The sequence below is a fragment of the Pelobates fuscus genome, chromosome 1 (assembly GCF_036172605.1).
Source record: "Pelobates fuscus isolate aPelFus1 chromosome 1, aPelFus1.pri, whole genome shotgun sequence".
Lineage (NCBI taxonomy): Eukaryota > Metazoa > Chordata > Amphibia > Anura > Pelobatidae > Pelobates > Pelobates fuscus.
Window position 1 is genome coordinate 408,039,260 of NC_086317.1, and position 23,451 is coordinate 408,062,710.

Genomic DNA, 23,451 nt, shown 5'->3' on the forward strand with positions numbered 1-23,451 from the left:
AACAACTTCTAACAGAATCTGTTTAAATTATTATTGAGATAAAAAAAATAAAAAAATTATACAATAGACTTTAATATTACAAAAAAAACATTTTGTGGCATTTATTAGCATTTATGGTATGTGTTCAAAAAACAGAATAGTGTTTTGAAGCATTAAAATGCAATTAATAAAATTACATAATTTGGAGACTGTTTGATTAACATTTCATTGTGTTTCTGAAAGCATATTTTATATCCTTGTTTCTCAAACTGTATATTACAGGGTTCATCATGGGTGTTAATACTGTGTAAAACATGGCTACAAGTGAGTCCACATCAGAAGAATACGATGGAGTTGGACGTACGTACATGAAGATTAGAGGTAGGAAAAAGATGTTGACCACTGCAAAGTGGGATCCACATGTGGAAAAGGCCTTGAAACGTCCACTACTAGAGGATATTTTGAGGACAGCAGTGATAATTTTAATGTATGACACAACAACTAGAGTGAAACATATTGAAAGTACTAAAGCACTAAGTGAGGAACCCACCATCACGTTTAAGGAAGTGTCTGCGCAAGCCAGTTGGAGTATTGGTGGATGATCACAATAGTAGTGGTGGATAACATTTGGGCCACAAAAAGGCAACCTCAGAGCTAAGACTAACATAGTCACAGGACATGCAAATCCTCCAATCCATGCTACAAGAGCAAGTAAGATACATAATTGTCTGGTCATGGTAATATGATAATGAAGTGGGTTACAGATAGCTATATAACGATCATAGGCCATCACAGAAAGAAGTAGGCATTCAACAGCCCCAAGAGAAACAGATAAATACATCTGTGTGAAACAAGTGGTGAAGGAAATAATTTCAAAGCCGATCGAGAATTTAACTAACATCTTGGGTATGGTAACTGAGGTGTAACTCATGTCCAAGAAAGATAAATTGCTGACAAAAAAATACATAGGGGTCTGTAACTTTCGGTCCAGATTAATAAGGAAGAATATGACGCCATTGCCAGTTATTGTGAAAAGATAAATAACCATAAATATGAAAAAGAGTAAAAGTGAAAATCTTTGAAGCCTTGGAAATCCAGAAATGATAAACTCTGTCACACTGTTGTCAGAATAATTTGTCAAATCTAAAATCTTAAAGTAGTCTTTATTCACCTGCACATAAAAATAACAACATTGTGTGAAATTGTGTCTTTTATATCAAAACATTGACACAAATGTTATTTAAAATAAAGAAAGAAAGAAAGTCGAATTTCCAAGAATAGCAAATTAAAGCAGATTACATTTACTTTAGTTAAACAATTGTGCTCGATGCTTCCATCTTATATGCATTTTATCTGCAGTCTTCATGTGAGTTATAAAATAAATTACATATTTACTGTGTGTGTATTTATACCTACCACCTCCAACATAAAAAAAAATATATAACATTCACATACACATTCACAAACACACACAAATACACATTCTCACACACTCTTTCTGTTTTCACAAACAAATGATTTTTTTAATATTTTTGTGAGTTCCACCCAGCATCTCTACCGTTCCCAAGGAGAATTGGAGTGGATCCTTTCATTGGTGACTATTGTGGCCTGCTAGGATCACTATGCTCTGCTTGCACAGCTCCCAAGTGCGCCTTGTACTGAAATTATATAAAATCCTGGTACTACAGGGTGTAAGAGGGAGCTGAGCAGGCAGAGCACAGCATGATCACAGCTCCCTGGCTCCATGTTATCTGCTGCCAAATAGATCTAATATATTCACATTGCCACCAGATGTGCTCCATATTCCACAGTTCTGTTTCATATCTCCAGCATCACCAATAGCTGGCTAGTATTTATGTAGTTGGGCTGGGGTTCTATACCATCTAGTAAGTCTTTTAAAAAAAAAAAAAAAAAATGATTCCTTTCTTGAGATACTCACTGGGGTATTCATACCGATTTTAGCTATATATGACAAATCTCCCTCAGTCAGATGGATATGAAGTCCCTGCATCCACTTCCATGGAAAAGAAGGCACTTGCCCCTCCGTAACACCTCTCTGAATTATACCATATATATTAGACAAATAACGTTTGTGTGTTCGCCCTTGGCCACACAACAACTCAAATTGTGTTATAGCCCTCCAGTGCTAATGTGGTATTACTAAGTGATTTTAAAAAAAATTAGTTTGGAAATTCCCATTATATCTATGTGTCACCTTACTATCTGGTTGGGAAAATTATTTAATCTTAAAAGGAACTTCCTCCGTCAGTACCATCGCTATATTCGGGTCTGGTGTCCCCAATATTCTTCTTAGTAAGTTACTACCCTGTCTGTTCTGGAACTCTGGATTGAACGCTATGGGATACAATACCCAGGAGTCTTTGAGGCGTCTCTAGTAAGAAAATGTTTTTTCTCTGTTGGTTCCCTTTTTAATCTGGAGCCCCACTTAATTAATATACCCTGGATAACTCCCTTAGGACAGGGGTGGGAAACTTTCGGCCCTCCAGATGTTTTGTACTACATCTCCCTTGATGCTTTGCCAGCATTATGGCTGTAAGAGCATTATGGGAGATGTAGTCCAAAACATCTGGAGGGCCGAAGGTTCCCCACCCCTGCCTTAGGAGATTCCCATATCCATGAATCATTTATATCAGATGTACAATTCACCTCAAAATAATGAGATAGAGTCTTATTTAAATCCTCAATCACCCGTGAGTCATCAAGGAGAGTTTCATTTAAGCACCAATTAGGGCTTTCCTAGAGACAACTTGTAGTTCTAAATTTAAAAAAAAAGGGGCATGATCTGACCATGTGATATTTTTAAATGGAGGCTCCTTTGACCAAATGCAGATGTCTGTGATGTATTAAAAACATATCTATCCTTGAGTAGCTATTGGCTGCTGGAGAATAGAAATTGTAATCTCAATCTTTTGGATAGGTAATACGCCAGTAGTGATGCACCGAACTGTTCGCTGGCGAATAGTTCCCGGCGAACATAGCGTGTTCGCGTTCGCCACGGTGGGCGAACACATGCGCAGTTCGATCCGCCCCCTATTCGTCATCATTGACTAAACTTTGACCCTGTGCCTCACAGTCAGCAGAAACATTCCAGCCAATCAGCAGCAGACCCTCCCTTCCAGACCCTGCCACCTCCTGTACAGCATCCATTTTAGATTCATTCTGAAGCTGCATTCTTAGAAAGAGGAGGGAAAGTGTAGCTGCTGCTCATTTGATAGGGAAATTGATAGCTAGGCTAGTGTATTCAGTGTCCACTACAGTCCTAAAGGACTCATCTGATCTCTGCTGTAAGGACAGCACCCCAAAAAGCCCTTTTTAGGGCTAGAACATCAGTCTGCTTTTTTGTGTGTAATCTAATTGCAGTTGCCTGCCTGCCTGACAGCTTCTGTGTCAGGCTCACAGTGGATACTGTGCCCACTTGCCCAGTGCCACCATTCATATCTGGTGTCACAATAGCTTGCATTTAAAAACAAAAAATGTTTTTTTCACTGTACTAGATTAATTAGCAGTTAGTTGTCTGCAAGCATCTGTGTGTCAGGCCAACAGCGTGTACTCTGCCAGTGTGCACAGTGCCACTCATATCTGGTGGCACAATAGCGCGCATTTAAAAACCCACAAACTTTTTTTTCACTGTAATAGATTGAATAGCAGTTAGTTCTCTGCAAGCATCTGTGTGTCAGGCTCACAGTGGATACTGTGCCCACTTGCCCAGTGCCACCACTCATATCTGGTGTCACAATAGCTTGCATTTAAAAACAAAATTTTTTTTTCACTGTAATAGATTAATTAGCAGTTAGTTGTCTGCAAGCGTCTGTGTGTCAGGCCAACAGCGTGTTCTCTGCCAGTGTGCACAGTGCCACTCATACCTGGTGGCACAATAGCGCGCATTTAAAAACCCACAAACTTTTTTTCACTGTAATAGATTGAATAGCAGTTAGTTGTCTGCAAGTGTCTGTGTGTCAGGCTTACAGTGGATACTGTGCCCACTTGCCCAGTGCCACCACTCATATCTGGTGTCACAATAGCTTGCATTTAAAAACCCCAAAATAATTTTCACTGTAATAGATTAATTAGCAGTTAGTTGTCTGCAAGCGTCTGTGTGTCAGGCCAACAGCGTGTACTCTGCCAGTGTGCACAGTGCCACTCATATCTGGTGGCACAATAGCGTGCATTTAAAAACCCACAAACTTTTTTTCACTGTAATAGATTGAATAGCAGTTAGTTGTCTGCAAGCGTCTGTGTGTCAGGGTCACAGTGGATACTGTGCCCACTTGCCCAGTGCCACCACTCATATCTGGTGTCACAATAGCATGTATTTAAAAACAGAAAACTTTTTCACTGTTATAGATTGAATAGCAGTTAGTTGTCTGCAAGCGTCTGTGTGTCAGTGTAACGAGTATATACCCCTACACGCAGGATCCAGCCAAACAGAAGACAGCACAGAGGAGAGATACGTCTACCGGACCTTAGAGTGGCCGGACTCGACGTAATAGGAGAAGACAGAGTCAGGAACGATCCGAGGTCAAGGGCACAGAGAGACAGCGTAAACGAAAACTACCCGGGGTCTGGTACACAGGAATCAGCAAGCCGGCAAACAGTACAGACAAGGATAAAGCGAAGACGAAGTCAGAATACAAAGCCAAGGTCAAATACGGAGAAACACAACTGAACACAACAAGCACTAAAGGGAACTGTAGCAGAAACCACGATAGGGCAAGGAACTAAGGGAAAAGGGTAAGTATAAGTAGCCTTCAAACTAATGTGATTGGCTCCTGTCACTTCCACACCCCCAACAGGTAAGTGTATGGGGTGATTGGCATGACAGGAGCCAATGGGAGCCTTTTTGCAATTTAGGCTCCCACTGTCTCTTTAAGAGCACGCCCGAGACTCGCGGCGCGCTCTTAGCTGCAGGCGGGACACGTGACCGCATCTCGCGGTCACTGCCCGTCCTCCTGTTAGGAGAGTCGGATGAGCCGCGCGCGGCTCGTGCAGCCGCAGGACCGCGCGCGGCTTGAAGAGAGGACCGCGGCCGGCCCCCGGATAAGGTAAGTACCGCTACAGTCAGGCCAACAGCGTGTACTCTGCCAGTGTGTACAGTGCCACTTATTTCCGGTGTCACAATAGCGTGCATTTAAAAACCCACAAACCTTTTTTTCACTGTAATAGATTGAATAGCAGTTAGTTGTCTGCAAGCGTCTGTGTGTCAGGCTCACAGTGGATACTGTGCCCACTTGCCCAGTGCCACCACTCATATCTGGTGTCACAATAGCGTGCATTTAAAAAAAAACTTTTTTCACTGTTATAGATTAATTAGCAGTTAGTTGTCTGCAAGCGTCTGTGTGTCAGGCCAACAGCGTGTACTCTGCCAGTGCACAGTGCCACTCATATCTGGTGGCACAATAGCGTGCATTTAAAAACCCACAAACCTTTTTTTCACTGTAATAGATTGAATACCAGTTAGTTGTCTGCAAGCGTCTGTGTGTCAGGCTCACAGTGGATACTGTGCCCACTTGCCCAGTGCCACCACTCATATCTGGTGTCACAATAGCGTGCATTTAAAAAAAAACTTTTTTCACTGTTATAGATTAATTAGCAGTTAGTTGTCTGCAAGCGTCTGTGTGTCAGGCCAACAGCGTGTACTCTGCCAACCTCTGCCAGTGCACATTGCCACTCATATCTGGTGTCACAATAGCGTCCATTTAAAAACAAAAAACTTTTTTCACTGTTATAGATTGAATAGCAGTTAGTTGTCTGCAAGCGTCTGTGTGTCAGGCCAACAGCGTGTACTCTGCCAACCTCTGCCACTGCACAGTGCCACTCATATCTGGTCTCACAGTAGCTTGCACGCATAGTACCACTAATCCAAAAAAAATGACAGGTAGAGGCAGGCAACCCCGCAGGGGCCATCGTGGTGCTGTGATTCCCTTTTGCCCTAGAATAATGCCCAGTTTTCAGAGGCCACGTACTCTGAACTTGAAAAGTTCTGAGGACATAGTTGACTGGCTAACACAGGACAACCAATCTTCTACAGCTTCCGCTCGGAACCTTGACGCACCATCCTCCTCCAGCTTAGCTTCGGGCACCTCTCAAGATACCATTCACCCGCCTGCCGCCACCACCAACACTAGCACCACAGCCGCTTCACTTTATCTGTCAGAGGAGTTATTTACACATCCGTTTGAAGAAATGAGTGATGCGCAACCATTATAAGTGATGCGCAACCATCATAAAACAAAACATGGCAACGAAGAAAAAAAATAAATAGCCCTGCATAACCTTAGTTTTTAATACTAAGGCTAATGCCCCCTTTAGCATCAATGACAGCGTGAAGTCTTTTGTAATAGTTTTCTATAAGGCCCATAATTCTTGCAGGTGGTATAGCTGCCCATTCGTCTTGGCAAAATGCCTGCGGTCATGTTTGAGATCTCCCTAGAGTGGCTCAATGATATTAAGGTCAGGAGACTGTGATGGCTACTCCAAAACCTTCACCCTTTTTATGTTAGAGGGTCAGTTTGGCCTTGTGCTTAGAGTCATTGTCATGCTGGAAAGTCCAAGAGCATCCCATGCGCAGCCTTCGCTCAGAAGAATGCAAATTGTCTGCCAGTGTTTTCTGATAACATGCTGCATTCATCTTGCCATTAATTTTTCACAAGATTCCCTGTGCCTTTAGAGCTCACCCCCCCCCCCCCCCCCCCCCCCAAAAAAAAAACATCAGTGAGCCAACACCATGGTTCAAATTGGGGATGGCATACTTTTCAATATAGGCCTTGTTGACCCCTCTCCAAACATAGCGCTTATAGTTGTGATCATAAAGCTCTCTTTTGGTCTCGTCACTCCAAATTATAGTGTGCCAGAAGCTGTGAGGCGTGTTAAGGTGTTGTTGGGCATATTCTAACGAGGCTTTTTTTGTGGTATTGGGGCAGTAAATGCTTCTTTCTGGCAACTCGACCATGCAGCTAATTTTTGCTCAAGTATTGTCATGTTGTGCTCCTTGAAACAACCACACCATCTTTTTCCAGAGCAGCCTGTATTTCTCCTGAAGTTACCTGTGGGTTTTTCTTTGTATCCCGAACAATTCTTCTTGAAGTTGTAACTGAAATCTTTCTTGGTCTACCTAACCATGGCTTGGTATCAAGAGATCCCAGAATTTTCCACTTCTTAATACGTGCCTTAATAGTACTGACTAGCATTTTCAAGGCTTTGGATACCTTTTTATATCCTCTCCCATCTTTATAAATCCATTACCTTGTTCCGCAGGTCTTTTGACAGTTCTTTTTTGCTCTCCGTGGCTCTAACCTGCTCAGTGCATCCATGTGAGAGCTAACAAGCTCATTGACTATTTTTACACAGACACTAATTGCAATTTAAAAAGCCACAGGTCTGGGAAATTAACCTTTAATTGCCATTTTAACCTGTGTGTGTAACCTTGTTTGTAACAAGGCCAAACATTCAAGGGTATGTAAACTTTTTATCAGGGCCATTTGCAAGATTTCTGTTATCACTATGATTTCAAATGGAGCCAAACAACTATGTGATAATAAATGGCTTCATATGATCACTATCCTTCAATATATATATAGTGCCTTGCAAAAGTATTCACTCCCCTTGGCATTTTTAATGTGTTGTTGCCTCACAACCTGGAATTAACATGGATTGTTTGAGGATTTGCATAATTTAATTTACATAACATGTCCACAACTTTGAAGATGTTATTTTTTTTTTTATTGTGAAGCAAACAACAAATAGGACAAAATAACAGAAAAAGTCAATGTGCATAACTATTCACCCCCCTTAAGTCAATACTGTAGAGCCACCTTTTGCGGCAATCAAAGCTCCAAGTCGCTTTGGCTAAGTCTCTATGAGCTTGCCACATCTTACCACTGGGATTTGTGCCCATTCCTCCTTGCAAAACTGCTCCAGCTACTTCAATTTGGATGGTTGCGCTTGTGAACAGCAATCTTTAAGTCTGACCACAGATTTTCTATTGGATTGAGGTCTGGGCTTTGACTAGGCCATTCCAACACATTACATGTTTCCCCTTAAACCACTCAAGTGTTGCTTTAGCATTGTGTTTGGGGTCATTGTCCTGCTGGAAGGTGAACCTCCCTGCTAGCCTCAAATGACGCACAGAGTGGTACAGGTTTTGCTCAAGAATATCCCTGTATTTAGCATCATCCATCTTTCCCTCAACTCTGACCAGTTTCCCAGTCCCGGCTGCTGAAAAACATCCCCAGAGTATGATGCTGCCACCACCATGCTTCACTGTGGGGATTGTGTTCTTTGGGTGATGTGATGTGTTGGGTTTGCACCAGACATAGTTTTCTTTGATGGCTAAAAAAAAGTTTAATTTTAATCTCATCAGACCAGAGCACCTTCCTCCATACATTTTGGGAGTCTCCCACATGCCTTTTCACAAGATCAAAACTTGCCATTTAGTTTTTTTGCTGAAAGTAATGGCTTTCTTCTGTCCATAAAGCCCAACTCTATGGAGCGTACGACTTATTGTTGTCCTATGTACAGATACTCCAGTCTCTGCTGTGGAACTCTGCAGCTCTTCCAGGGTTACCTTAGGTCTCTGTGCTGCCTCTCTGATTAATGCCCTCCTTGCCCAGTCTGTGAGTTTTGGTGGGCGGGTTGCTGTTGTGCCAGGTTCTTTCCATTTGGTTATGATAGATTTAATGGTGCTCCTGGGAATCATCAAAGATTTGGATATTTTTTTATAAGCTAACCCTGACTTGTACTTCTCAACAACATTGTCCCTTACTTGTTTGGAGAGATCCTTGGTCTACATGGCAGTGTTTGGTTAGTGGTGCATCTTGCTTAGGTGTTGCAGCCTCAGGGGCCTTTCAAAAAAGGTGTGCATATGTAATGACAGATCATGTGACAGATTGCACACAGGTGGACATCATTTCACTAATTATGTGACTTCTGAAGGTAATTGGTTGCACCAGAGGTTTTTATGGGCTTCATAACAAAGGGAGTGAATACATACGGGTTTCCAGGCAGGTCCTTCATATTGTAATTTCAAAATTACTTAATTAGGTAATTACATAAATATACATGTTGAATAATAATACCCACAATGTACAGGTTTAATGGTGTTTTCAAAAGTTACAGGGTGAAACATAAGTCTTGCTCATTTTAGTATTTCACATTAAAATTATCCAGATTGGTTATGTTGCCTTTGAGAATGTATGGTAGCCCAGGGATTACCCACATGATGGCATACCATTTTCAAAAGTAGACAACCCAAGGTATTGGGATATATGGGATATATCCAGCTTCTTTTTTTCTTCTTTTTAGTAGGGTACTGTTGTACTCGTGAGACATCACTGAATACAAATATGTGTATTTTGTTGCAGTAAAAGCTAACAGTATCATAACATTCGCAGTTAAAATGCCATGCATAACTAATAAAAATTTTAAAAAATCTTAATTTCTCACACTTTTTTAGATTTTTTTTCATATTAAACTATGTTTCATATTTTATGTGAAATGAAAGCCCTGTTTTCTCTGAAAAAAAGATATATAATAGAAAGAAACAGGGGAATTATGGTTGAACAGACATATAGTTAAATTCCAGGTTTTGTTTTGATCAGAACGTTTACAATTGCCTCCGTCCTTAAGGAGGTAAAGTTGTGTGTGCTGCACAAAACAAATACAGTGCCTTTTTTTCAAACTCCTCAGTGTGGCTCTGTGCATGGTTTGCCCTGGAAGAGCATTGAATCAACATGCTCAAGCTGTCTTGGCGTCATACTTGACTCTGGTCTCACCTTTGAGTCTCACATCCAGTTTGTTGCCAAGTCCTGTAGGTTCCAACTCAAAAACATAGCCCGCATCCGCCCCTTTCTTACGCAAGATGCTACCAAGGAGCTTGTCCATGCTCTAGTAATTTCCCGCATGGATTACTGTAACCCTCTCCTGATTGGTCTCCCCAAAAGCCGTATTGCCCCGCTACAGTCTGTAATGAATGCTGCAGCTAGACTGATTTTCCTCTCCAGTCGGTCCTCTCACACCTCACCCCTCTGCCAGTCCTTACATTGTCTCCCTGTATCCTATAGGAGTCAATTCAAAGTGCTAACCCATACATTCAAAGCACTGAACAATTGCAGCCCCTCTTATATCTCTTCACTGATCCAGAAGTATGCCCCTCCTCGTACCCTCCGCTCTGCCCGCAACCACCTCCTGACCGCTGCTTGCACCCGTACGGCCAACTCGCGCTTGCAGGACCTCTCACGGGCGGCTCCTCTCCTATGGAATAACTTGCCTACTGCCATCAGACTCTCCCCTAGTCTTCAATCATTTAAGAAGGGCATTAAAACCCATCTCTTCAGGAAAGAGTATGGCCTCCCAGAGTAATCTCTCCCTTACATACCTGTCTCTTGCTCTCTCCTATGGGACAGTGCTTTGCTCTCTCCTCCAGCTCTGCTTCACTCCTACTTGATATTTCCTATCCTAATGTTTCTAATACCCCACCTCCTATAGACTGTAAGCTCATTTGAGCAGGGTCCTCTTTAACCTATTGTTCCTGTAAATTTTCTTGTAATTGTCCTATTTATTGTTACATCCCCCCCTCAAAATATTGTAAAGGGCTACGGAATCTGTTGGCGCTATATAAATGGCAATAATAATAATAATAATAATAATATGAGAGGGGGGCATGCTTGTCATTGGTGATGACAAAACACCCCCTCTTTTGCCCAGTCTGGCCCTGAACATGTAGTACAACAATCAGCCACAGTTCTATTCATCAGAACAGATAAGTCGACCTACTCAATAAGCGTGTTTATATACAGTTGGTGCCCAGTGTTGTGAATGGGGATTTTACACAGAATACCTGAGCCACCAACACACATGCTTATAGTCCCAGCTCAGGCACTCTGGGGAGGGGATTAAAATGCATGTCATTCAAACATTGCACATATAGCTTGGGCATATGCTGGAGGGCCAAGTTGGAGATAAATGTCCTCCTTTGGCGTGAGTGGGAGTTGCAGTGGTGTTTGCAAATTCCAGTTATAATTCACTGTGTTCTCTTATACAGTGACAGGGGAACTTAATGAGCATACTTTGATACAGTGCTTAGAATGTCTCTTTAACCTCATAAAAATGTTCACACAGGGTTGTTAATTCAATTAAGAACTGTAGTAAATAGAATGTAAACAGCAGCAATCTAAAATAGCCAAGTTGTATCAGTTACTGAACTGGATAATTAGGTAACTAGATTAACTAGTTTAGCATACATTTTGCTGCTTGGATTTTCATTCACTATGATAAGAAGAAAGCTTCTAGCTAGCTGATTAGCAAAAATCCTATTATTCAGCTATAATCATAGCATTGCTACTATTCTCTAAATTTCACTATGCAGAGAGAGAGAGTCCCTGTGTATGTAGGGGGCATAGTGTGTACAGTGGATGTAGTGAGTGTGTGCATAGGGGCTATAGTTTATGTGTGTATAGGGGCATAGTGTGCATAGGGGGTGTAGCGAGTGTGTGCTTAAGGGGCTATAGTTTATGTGTGTATAGGTGATCTAGTGTGTGTAGGGGTTGCAGTTTCTGTGCGGGGGGCAGTGTTTCTGTGTGTGTGTGTGTGTGTAGTGTGCAGTGTGTGAATGTGTTTGGAGGTATTGTGTGTGGGTGGAGGGCAGATTAAGACAATATATGTTTTGGGGTTTTTATATTAAAAAAGTAAACTTTATATCACCTCCCTTCTTACCTTCGCTCAGGGAGGGGGGCATAGCCTTGGTTGTCCTAGTGGTGAGTGAACTCTACTCTGCAGCCCCTGGAGCTAGAGTTCACCCTTGCAAGATTGGAGATGGCAGTGCTCCAACCTCGTTGAGAGGAAGAATCCGGCGGAGCTGCTGGCTAGAGCCCCTGAGTCCTCTAACTTCTCCCTTTTCCCCCGGTTGCTGCAGTGAAGTGCCAGTGGGCCAGTGAGGAAGATCTTTGGTCAAACCACCGGCCTGTCATGGCACACAGCACAGCATTAGGATAGCACTGGCTCTGCATGGGCCAGCAGGGGAGATTCTGTAATCTCCCCTGTCGACCTCGGCCCATGGCCATTGCGGTGCACTGGGCATTTGCCCAGTTTGCTCGTTGACCAAATCAGTGCCTGCCTGCGCGTCAAAAACACATGCCCGTAATCTCACTGACTCTATAAACGCTACTTATGCTTGACTCCAGTGTTCTGTTTTGGTTTCTTCTAAATCATATAGCAGGTTTAGTGATTTTTTTTTTTTTATCTTTAGTTTCAACTTTTCTGTTCTTGTTTACGTGGCATTCTATAATCCTTCATCTTGGTATGTTCTTTGACCATTTTTTTGTGCTATTTTGCCTATCTTCAGGTAGTGCTCAGCCTATCTAGGGACTGGGTAATATGCATCTCTATTATCTTAGGACAGATATTGATTCAGGTACTGCGTGCTGGGTTGCTTCTGCATCCTGATAATCACCCCTTGAATAATATTTAAGTAAGCCTATCATTGCCCTTTATTTCTGCTTGTCTAACTGATTTTGTCATAATTATATGCATGTATCAGTTCCCTGCTATTTTGAAATTCAGTTTTAGGTGAGTACCGCTCCATGTTCAGTGCATAAAAGAATAATATTAGGCCACATATTGTTTTTATTGTACCTCTCCTAAAATATCAGTGATAGATAGATATGGAAAGAATTTGGTGATAATGAATATTAAAGATCGATTTGATCTTCATCTCCCATTTCTCACTTACCTTTTGGAAAAGAACTCCCATAGCTGTAGACTCTCCACGTTATAAAAAGTGAAATTGATTATACTATTATATTTTTTATAGCAAGCTGACTTATGCCAGCTGCAGTTATATTTTTATAAGGGGATGGTATTAAAAAAAGAAAAGCAACATGGCTACTTTATTTAATTTTCAAGACTGGAGGTGTGATCGCTGGACTGAACCTCTTTTATATATTTCTAATCTTCTTTGGGGCCTATAATGAATAATAAAGTAATATTGAAAGTTCCCAGAAGGCTGATTAAAACAATCAGTGATTCCCACTTAACGCACCTGATCCATGTTTAATTGTTTGTTGTATGTTTACAAAAATAGTACAATAACAAAAAAAAAAAAACCTTTTGGGAACAGCGAAATAAATAATTATGCAATGATATTATTTGAACCAAATTAAATATTTACTAAAATTGTATTGTAGGTAATGTAAATGATCCATAATGTATATAAAAAAATATTTTATTAAATGTGTTAATATTCTAAAAATACAGCTATATCCAAAAAGTAAGTTATTACAGTTTTCTGCATTTGTCTCTTGTGCAGTTTTGTCTTATTTGCATATTGTTATAGTCTCCTAAAATGTAAATAGTAAGCCACATATGGATTCCTTGCTCACTATGTCTAGGGAGGCATTAGGTCTACTCATTGATGAGGCTTAAAGGGACGTTCAAATGCAAGGAAAACATATCTGTTTTCCTGGCACTGCAGGACCCTGCAGTGCCCCTCTCCCATGCGACTTACCTGAATCTGCCCATACTCGTCCCCTGTCGATGTCAGCCGGCAGGGGAGACCTAATGCGCTTGCGCAGCAATGGCTTTTGGCGCGCATTAGACCTCCCCATAGGAAAGCATTATTTAATGAGAGACAGCCACTAGAGGAGGACTTAACCCTGCACGGTAATTATTGCAGTTTATAAAAGGGTTATAGGGTGTTGGCACCCAGACCACTCCAATGGGCAGAAGTAGTCTGGGTGCCTGGAGTGTCCCTTTAATAAAGGCCAAAATAGTTTCCTGGGGTCACTTTATCTAGTTATTATGTGAAATAAAGTATTGCACTCAAGGTAATGGCCAAAAGGCAGCTTTATTTGAGCAAAATCAGCTACGTTTCGACACTATGGGTCTTTGTCAAGCTATACGGTTGAAACATTGCAGAATTTTCTCCAATAAAGCTGCCTTTTGACTATTACCTTGAATGCCTGGACCAATACTTTATTTCATATATCTACTTGGGATCTGGCCGACTTTGGATCCGGTCGATCTTGGTTGCCTGGTGAGTGCGGTTTCCTCCATTTATCTACTCTATCTGTTGGGACCCTCCTGGCACTTTGATTCTAGACTAAACAAGTGCATAGGACTATGAGACTGATATGCATATAATATGGGTTCTCTCTGCAAAAGAGATAAGATTTATTTGATATGATGATGTGTACATGGTATAGATTCCCTCCATAATGGCACAAGTGAGCTTAAAGTGCAGAGCCCTATTAAAATTGTCAGGGCCCTAAACAGGATGTCATTTTAGAGCTCTCTCCTAGAGCGGAAGGCCAAGTGTGCCTGTTTATGGTGGTTTCATTTGTTGTAGGTAATTGTGGCTCCTCTCCTTTTCACCATGATAGACCTGCAGTGTACAGCAGTCAATGCCTATTTTATTGTGTTGTATGCAGTGGTGTATCTTGGTTTTGTGCTGCCCTAGGCAGGACAAAACTCAGACACCCCCCCCCCCGCGCGCGCGTGCGCCACCCCCACCCAACCCTTCCCCCCTGCCCCGCTTTCTAAATACACACACATTCACTGACAGATACGCATACACTAGCTAACAGACACACACAGTCGGACACACACACACACTAACAAACACACACAGTCGGACACACACACACACTAACAGACACACACAGTGAGACACAAACACTAACAAACACAAACAGTCGGACACACACACTAACAAACACACACAGTCGGACACACACACACTAACAAACACACACAGTCAGACACACACACTAACAAACACACACAGTCGGACACACACACACTAACAGACACACACAGTGAGACACACACACTAACAAACACACAGTCGGACACCCACACTAACAAACACACACAGTCGGACACACACACTAACAAACACACACAGTCAGACACACACACTAACAAACACACACAGTCGGACACACGCACACTAACAGACACACACAGTGAGACACACACACTAACAAACACACACAGTCTGACACACACACTAACAAACACACACAGTCGGACACACACACTAACAAACACACACAGTCGGACACACACACACACTAACAGACACACACAGTGAGACACACACACTAATAAACACACAGTCGGACACACACACACTAACAGACACACACTGTCGGACACACAGTCAGACACACACACACTAACAGACACACACACACACACACTAACAGACACACACACACACACACTAACACACACAGTCACAGACACACACTAACAGACACACACACACACTAACAGACACACACACACACACACACACACACACACACACACTAACAGAAACACACACACACTATCAGACACACACAGTCAGACACACACACACACTCACATTAACACATTTTTTTTTTATTATTTACTCCCCCCCCCCTCCCTACCTTTGGGAATGGTGGTCCAGTGGCTGCAGGACGGCACTGGCGGGCAGGCTGGGCGGCCGGCGAGGGAGCTCTTCCCCTGAGCTCTCTGCTCAGCCCGCAGAGTGAGGCTGGGAGGCGGAGCCGGAATATGACGTCATATTCCGGCTCCCAGTCTCACTCTGCGGGCGGCGCGCGAGGGAGCTGAGCAGAGAGCTCAGGGGAAGAGCTCCCTCGCCGGCCGCCCAGCAACCAGCAACCCGCCCAGCATGTCTGTTAGCCGCAAGGCTAACAAGACATTTGCCTTGGGCATTTGGGGGCGGCGTTTTTTGCCGCCCCCTGGAAAATGCCGCCCAAGGCAAATGCCTTGTTTGCCTCGCGGCTAATACGCCCCTGGTTGTATGTAAACTTAATTTTTTTGAGGAATTTGCAACAGGTTATCACACACTGTGTCCCCAAGTCTCCCAGTCCTTTTCACCATGATAGACCTGCAGTGTACAGCAGTCAAGGCCTATTTTATTGTGTTGTATGTAAACTTAATTTTTTTGAGGAATTTGCAACAGGTTATCACACACTGTGTCCCCAAGTCTCCCAGTGTTCCTAAGTGTCTCTGTGTCCCCAAGTGTCTGTGTAATAATGTCTCCCAATGTCCCTTAGTGTCTCAATGTCCCCATATCTCCCAGTGCCCCCATGTCTCCTTGCAGCCTTCCCCCCCATCCCTCACTTCCCTGAGCTGTAGGCTGTCTCTGCAAGCTCGGAATTGCTGTCTGGATTCTCTGTAGCTACTCCCCTGCAGATCAGTGAGTAGAGATAGGCAGGGAGGGATATGCTGGAACTTCCTATCCCTGCCTCTCTCCACACACACCCCTACTGGCCAGTGCTGTTATTGCATCATAATCTCTGTTTATACTGAGAAAAATACCAGCATTTGTATTGCAAGTATGACTGCAATATCGGCAACGGCCAGGCAGCCTCAAATACTGGCTGTGCCAATAAAATACCACCCAGGTAGAAACCCTAAGAGTAGTGTGTTAAAAAAAAGAAAAAGAAAAAGAAAAGTAAAACTGTGGTCCTTCTTCCCTCCATCAACCCTTACAGATTATTCTGTTCAGTTAAAATCACTACACCTGCTCACTTTCAGCTGCGAACTCTACACCATCTGCTTTGACCCACCTGCCATGGATGATGACAAGAGAGTGCTCTGGTGCTTCTCTGCCTCGCTGATAAAAGTCTGGCCAAGATTAGTCTTTTGGTTTTCTCAGAATACCTGTGAGCAATGAGTTACATGCCTTTAATTGTTTTCTACATTGGTTGATGGTCTCATTACATTCACACACTAACCAATCCATGCCCAAGAGGGTGACCTTATCTGTTAAGAGTGTTCTGTTATTATTAGTATCACAATTTTATTAAATATTACTACTATTTTATTAGTATCACAATAATTGTTTCCATGCCTGTTGGACTAGCACTCATTTCTTTTGTTTGCAAAAAAAAAAGAGTAAAATGCACACTAAAAAGGGGGGAATGCCTTCTGCATGGAGCTCCAGAAACGGAGGCCCAATCCCTGACAACATCAAATGGAAAAAAATAAATATCCAGGCACACTTGAGGTTTCTTCTAAAAGGCAGTCTTTATTTAAAACAGGGAAGTGTAGATGTTTCCGCTCCTCTCTGTTATATTATCAAGTTTTGATAAAGGCTCAGAGAGGAGCCAAAACGTTGTCTCCACTCACCTGTTTTTTTGTGTTTTTTTTTTAATTCTTCTTCCACAACAGCAAAGGCAGGATCAGTAAAACACATATGAAAATAGTATGGCAGTCGAAATATTAGCACAATTTTGGGTATTTAGACAAAAGGTAACACAATAATGCATATGTCAGTGAACTTCATAACTGTATCAGGTTAAGCTTTAAGTACTTAAGCTGACATCTTGAGATTTATCAGTGGTGTAAACATGCTAGATTAATTTGCTTGAGATAAGACTAGTAAATCAAAGGAAAATAAAGCAGTGACTTGTAGCTGATAAAGCCACTGGGCCTGTTTAGTGTATTAGCATGTTATATATTTACAAATGGCTCTCAGACATTGTAGTAAAACAGAACTTCTCTTTACTTCAGTACACACACATAATAACATAACACCAAAGAGACTAAACACAACAGAACAAGTGCATAACTTCACTATGCTGCCATCTACTGGAAGGTGGACTGCATAAACCTCAATACATAACACTCCTCCCCCCTAGACCTCAAAGTCTTTGAGATAACTGGGAGGTTTAATATTTCGTCTTGGGCGCCCCAAAACCATGTTTGGAACTGCTTCACCTGAACCTTCAGTTGTGCCCATCCCTTCTTCCTGTGCTCTGTCAGATGGACCACACAGAACTGGTTCTTCAATAACAACTCCTGGAGAACTGAGACCTGTATCATCCAGTGGTTCCACATCATCTGGTATCACAGAAAACCCAGTATGACTGGGACCGGCAGCAGGCACAATCTCATCACTCCGTTCCCGAATCTGATCGACATGCCTTCGTAATATTCTACCATCAGGAATTTGTACTTTGTATGACAAAGGTCCTGTGGCCATAAGTACTTTTGCAGGTATCCATTTAGGCCCAGAAACATAGTTCCTGACATATACATCACTGTCAGGTGCAAATACTCTGACAGTAGAAGCATTATAGTTCTTATTGAATTGCAATTCTTGCTTCTCTTGTAACTCTGTTGTCAAATCAGGATGTAAACGATCCAAACAAGTTTTAAGACGCCGGTTCATAAGGAGCTCTGCTGGACTACTACCGGTGCTTGAGCAAGGTGTCACATGTTGTTGCAGAAGGAAATTTGCAAGTCTACGATTCCAATCTCCTTCAATAATTCTCTTTAATGAGTCTTTGGTAGTCTGAACCATACGCTCAGCTTGACCATTTGATGATGGGTGAAATGGTGCAATAGTAACATGTCGAATAAGATTACTTGCCATGAACATTTTGAATTCTGATGAGGTAAATTGTGTTCCATTATCAGACACAATTGTATCTGGCAACCCATGTGTAGCAAACAGCCTCCTTAGAATCTTTATGACTGTGACTGAGGTAGCAGATGTAACTGGAACAACTTCTAACCATTTTGAAAAGGAGTCAACAACTAAAAAAAACATCTGTCCGTGAAAAGGGCCAGCAAAATCTATATGTAAACGGGACCAAGGTGACCTAGTCACTTCCCAAGGATGTACTGAGGCTTTAGGTGGAGCATGACGAGTAGATTGGCATGGTACACAGTTCTTCACCCACTTTTCAATAACTTCATCCATTTTAGGCCACCAAACATAACTTCTGGCTAAAGCTTTCATGCGAACTATTCCAGGATGTCCTTCATGAAGAGCATGCAATACTCGAGCTTGTCCTGCATTTGGAATTACCACTCTGTTTCCCCATAATAGGCACCCTTTATAGGCAGATAGTTCATGTTGGCGCACTACAAATGGTTTGAACTTGTCTTCCACTTTTGATTTTGGCCACCCCCTCCAAACCCAGTTGAGCACACGGGACAGCAAAGGATCCTTGGCAGACATACAAGCAATGTCACTTGCATGTAACGGAGGGTTTGGAATGGATTCCAACATGAGGACCTCAGACATAGGAGGAACAAGGAAGTCAGGAGAAGGCAAAGGTAATCGGCTTAATCCATCAGCATGTGTGATATCCTTGCCAGGACGATACTTGAACTCACAATCATAGGCATTCAGCAGAAGGGACCACCTGAGCATGCGTGGTGAAATTATTTGAGGAGTGGGAGTATTGCTGGTGAACAGACCCAGTAAAGGTTTATGATCTGTTATAATAGTAAACCTCCGCCCATACAAATAGTCATGAAACTTTTTTACACCGGACACAATAGCTAAAGCCTCCTTGTCAATTTGGGCGTAATTCCTCTCTGTAGTAGATAAAGTCCGTGAATAAAACGCAATAGGAGCCTCAACCCCATTTCTCAAAGTGTGGCTTAATACAGCCCCTATGCCATACGGAGAAGCATTGCAGGTGAGGTTGAGCGGTTTCTCCAAATCATAGTGTACAAGCAAACTGTCAGAAGACAACAGTTTTTTAGCAGCGCTGAAAGCAGTAGTATGAACGTCAGTCCACTTCCATGGAGCATCTTTATCTAGTAGACGATGCAGAGGTTCAGCAACAGTGGCTTTATCAGGCAGAAAAGAATGGTAAAAATTAAGCAACCCTAGGAAAGCGTGCAGTTCTTGTTTGTTTGTTGGAACCGGAGCTCTATGGATAGCTTCAACCTTAGAATCAGTTGGATGAATGCCCTGTGCGTCAACTCGGTAACCAAGGAAATCTACGCTGCTTACACCAAAAACACACTTTTCTTTTTTAAGTTTTAGACCAGCATCAAGAAAACGTTGTAAAACAAGTTGCAGCTGTGCAGCCAATGACTGTATAGAATCTGCTCCAATAAGAACGTCATCAAAATAAGGCACTACACCTGGAAGTCCAGATAAGAGGTCCTCCATTAAATTCTGGAATATGCCAGGAGCAATGGAAACTCCAAACTGCAAACGTCTTGCTCGGAAAGCTCCTTTGTGTGTTATTATCGTTTGTGCATCAGCAGCCTCATCATCCACAGGTAACTGCTGGTAGGCTTGAGCCATATCCAACTTGGCAAATACTTTTCCTTTTGCCAAAGTAGTAAGAATTTGATTAACAGCTGGAATTTGATAGGGATGCTCTTGCAACGCTTTATTTATTGTACATTTGTAGTCAGCACAGATTCTGACATCCCCATTTGGTTTCATGACCGGAACTATGGGTGTACACCACTTTGGGTGTGTTATGGATTCAAGTATGCCTTGTTCCACAAGACGTGTAATCTCAGCATCTATTTTTGGTCTGAGAGCTAATGCAATTTTGCGAGGCTTCATACGAATTGGGGGTACTTTTGAATCTAATACAAAATAAACAGGAGGGCCTTTAAACATGCCAAGACCTTCTTCAAAAACTGCACTAAATTTATCAATCACATTCTGTAGAATATCTGTGGATACATTATTAACTCCAGTTAATGAAATTCCTAAGGGTTCAAACCACTCTCTACCTAGCAAACTTGCTCTTTGTCCCTTAGTAATTATTAAACGTAAATGTCCTCTGAATTTACCATATTTTACTGGTATAAAACAAGCCCCTTTAACATCCACAGCCTGTTTGTTGTAGTCCACGAGATGAATATCACAAGGTACTATTGAAGGAGAATTATGAGGCCATAACAATGTAAATGTCTCTTCTGAAATCAAAGAATATGCGCACCCAGAATCTACTTCCATTTTGCACGGAACATCTTGAAGCACAATTTCAGTGTAAACCTTCAGTCCTGATGGTGAATTTTCCACTTTATTCACATAGTCATTTGAGTAAACACCTGTAGTCATTTCACTATCTGAAACGGTTTGTGGAGTATTAAAAGAGTGCGCTGTGGTTTGTATTTTATTCACATTCTTATATTTGGTCTGAATTCCACTGGCTTGACTTTGGCAAACTGTCTGTATGTGACCTGTACGTTTACATGTGTGGCAAACTGCATTTCGAAAACGACATGTATTACGCCTGTGTTTTCCACCGCAACTATAACAAGTTCCTTTAAATGGAGCTGTGACATCAGTGTGTGGTGAACAGTGTATTGATTTAACATCAGTCTTCTTCACTAGATTTACTTCAGGTGAGTTATCTTTGCTGGAGGATTGTATCTCTTTTGAATGGACATATGCAGCCTCATTTGCAGGCGCTTCCTCTTGTGCAATAATAAAAGTTAAATTCTGTCTTGCAAGCAGTCTCCTCTGCAGTGCTTCATCTTGCACCCCACACACAAGCCTGTCCCTTAACAAGGATTCTAAGCTGGTACCAAAATTGCAATTTTCAGACAGCCTGCGCAGTTCTGCAATGTATGCTGCAATGCTTTCACCTGGTTTCTGATTTCTTCTATTGAAATGGAAACGCCTCACTGTTTCAGATGGGGTGGGTGCTAAATGATTTTTTAACAGTGCCAGTATTTCTTCAAATGAGTAGTCTTGTGGTTTAGCAGGAGATATCAGTGAGCGGACAATATCAAATGTTTTGGACCCAATAACACTCAGTAACACAGCTCTCTTCTGAATAGCATCCACCACCTTATTAGCTTCCAGGAAAAACACTAACCTGTCAGCATATGAGTCCCATGAGGCTGGATTAGCCAGATCAAATTCCTCCATGTGTCCCAGAGAAGCCATGCTGGAAATATTTGTAGATAAAAGAATTCCCAAAAAAAGTTTTTCTTCCTCACTCAGGCTGATTTCATTTCCTTTATATATATTCTGCAGTGTCCATTTATTATAATCCCATCCTCGTCGCCAGTTTAGTGTATTAGCATGTTATATATTTACAAATGGCTCTCAGACATTGTAGTAAAACAGAACTTCTCTTTACTTCAGTACACACACATAATAACATAACACCAAAGAGACTAAACACAACAGAACAAGTGCATAACTTCACTATGCTGCCATCTACTGGAAGGTGGACTGCATAAACCTCAATACATAACAGCCTGGCAATGCTGCCAGATCGCTGCATCACACTACCTGTGCATATAAAGTGGAAAGAGTAGAGAAAAAAAATGATCAACAAACAATAGCATAGGTGACAGCAACTATATACAAATCATAGAGAGCTAGTATGTGGTGTCTGCTGATGTTAGGTGAGGGCCAGATGGGGCAAGAGGCCAGAAAGCAGTGTCAGCCAACTCCCCGAAGTAGCAGGGTTGATGTGCAGCTACGGAAGTCACTATGCCAGCGTGGGACCCCCCTCCAGGTCTGGGCTTGTACAGGGGCCGGCATTTCATTTCTATTTACCTTTATGCTCCATAATACCATGACTATCCCCTTCCTTGGGTGGTCGGAAAGCCGAGGTGATGGTCGCCGCTTGGTGCGGGTACGCTTCCGTCTGAGCGGTCGATGTGTGGGAGCCAGGCCTTGAGTTGCCCTCAGCCCAAATAGGCTGGCAAGAGACTGAATTGGAACAGTCATATGTAGAGTGCGTTGTTTGGGCTGCTCCACCTCCAGTGACTTGCTTCTCTCATCTCTGTCTTGTGCTACTGGCAGTTTGGTGTGCTCACGCTCCTGGAGTGTCGGCCAGAAGCGCCTGAAAATGTAATTGAGCCGCAGCATGAGTTGTTCCGTGGAGCCACAGTGTGCCCTCTGAGATGGGCTTACACCATGTGGTTCAGAGCAGGGGACATCCACTATCTTGGTGTGACTGCAACCAGAAAAGCTGCAACTCAGTGTATAAGGCGAGTACAGCAGTGACAGCATGTGGCAGCCCAATGGGGAATGGGAGCTTCTGATCCCCGTCTGTGGATATATTGGTGCAGCACAATGTTTCCAGGAAGTATGTCAGTATCCAGATAAACTGTGTGGGAATCCCAGCGTGGGTAGTAGCAGTTCACCAATGGAGGTGTGGCATAAAAGAAATATAAAAATAGCCAATAGTGCTCACTGATAAAAACAGTATTAAAATAAAGTAAAAGAGAGAGTTACTCACTAAAGGAGAGCAACATTTTTTTTTCTCAATCCAGATAGCGTAGGTGGTATAATCCCCACCAAGGATATTTCTAGAGTCCTCTTGAATAACATCTTCTAAAAGCAATTAGGAGGGTCAAAAGTAGATAAAAAGTATATCACTGGCTTTCTTAAAGTGTTTACAGACAAAGGGACCATCCTGTTTATATACCATTTCAAATAAAAAAAACCCGGTTGTGTGATGTCACAATGATGTGACCAATAAAATTAACTAACTAAAAATCCAAATTAGGATAGCAGCATATAGAAACAGTACATGGTTAACCATACAAATAATATGTAAAACATTTAAAAAAAAAAAATTTTGTAATTAAAAAATATGAAAGAATTAATATGGTATAGGTCCCATTAAGAGACATCATTGGATCGGTGAAATGAACATATGAGACTGTGTAAAAGATGACTGCTAACTGTGTGTATGTCTGTATGTCTGTGTGGTTGTCTGTATG

The 23,451-nt window shown here is 42.1% G+C and overlaps 1 protein-coding gene across 1 annotated transcript; it reads right to left on the bottom strand.

Annotated features, from left to right (window-relative positions):
- Positions 1 to 196: 196 nt before the first annotated feature.
- LOC134577585 (olfactory receptor 6N1-like) lies at positions 197 to 22,735 on the bottom strand. Its single transcript, XM_063436449.1, has 2 exons — positions 22,277 to 22,735; positions 197 to 1,150 (listed from the first exon to the last, which is right to left on the bottom strand). Exons 1-2 carry the CDS (start codon positions 22,733 to 22,735, stop codon positions 197 to 199), a joined length of 1,413 nt encoding a protein of 470 aa, XP_063292519.1.
- Positions 22,736 to 23,451: the final 716 nt, after the last annotated feature.

Coding starts and splice junctions, on each gene's coding strand:
- LOC134577585 (XM_063436449.1), bottom strand. CDS start 22,735: ATGCTGTCACTGCTGTACTCGCCTTATACACTGAGTTGCAGCTTTTCT. Junction 1,151..22,276: donor TGGTATTATGGAGCATAAAG/GTAAATAGAAAT, acceptor TTTTATGTGCAG/GTGAATAAAGACTACTTTAA.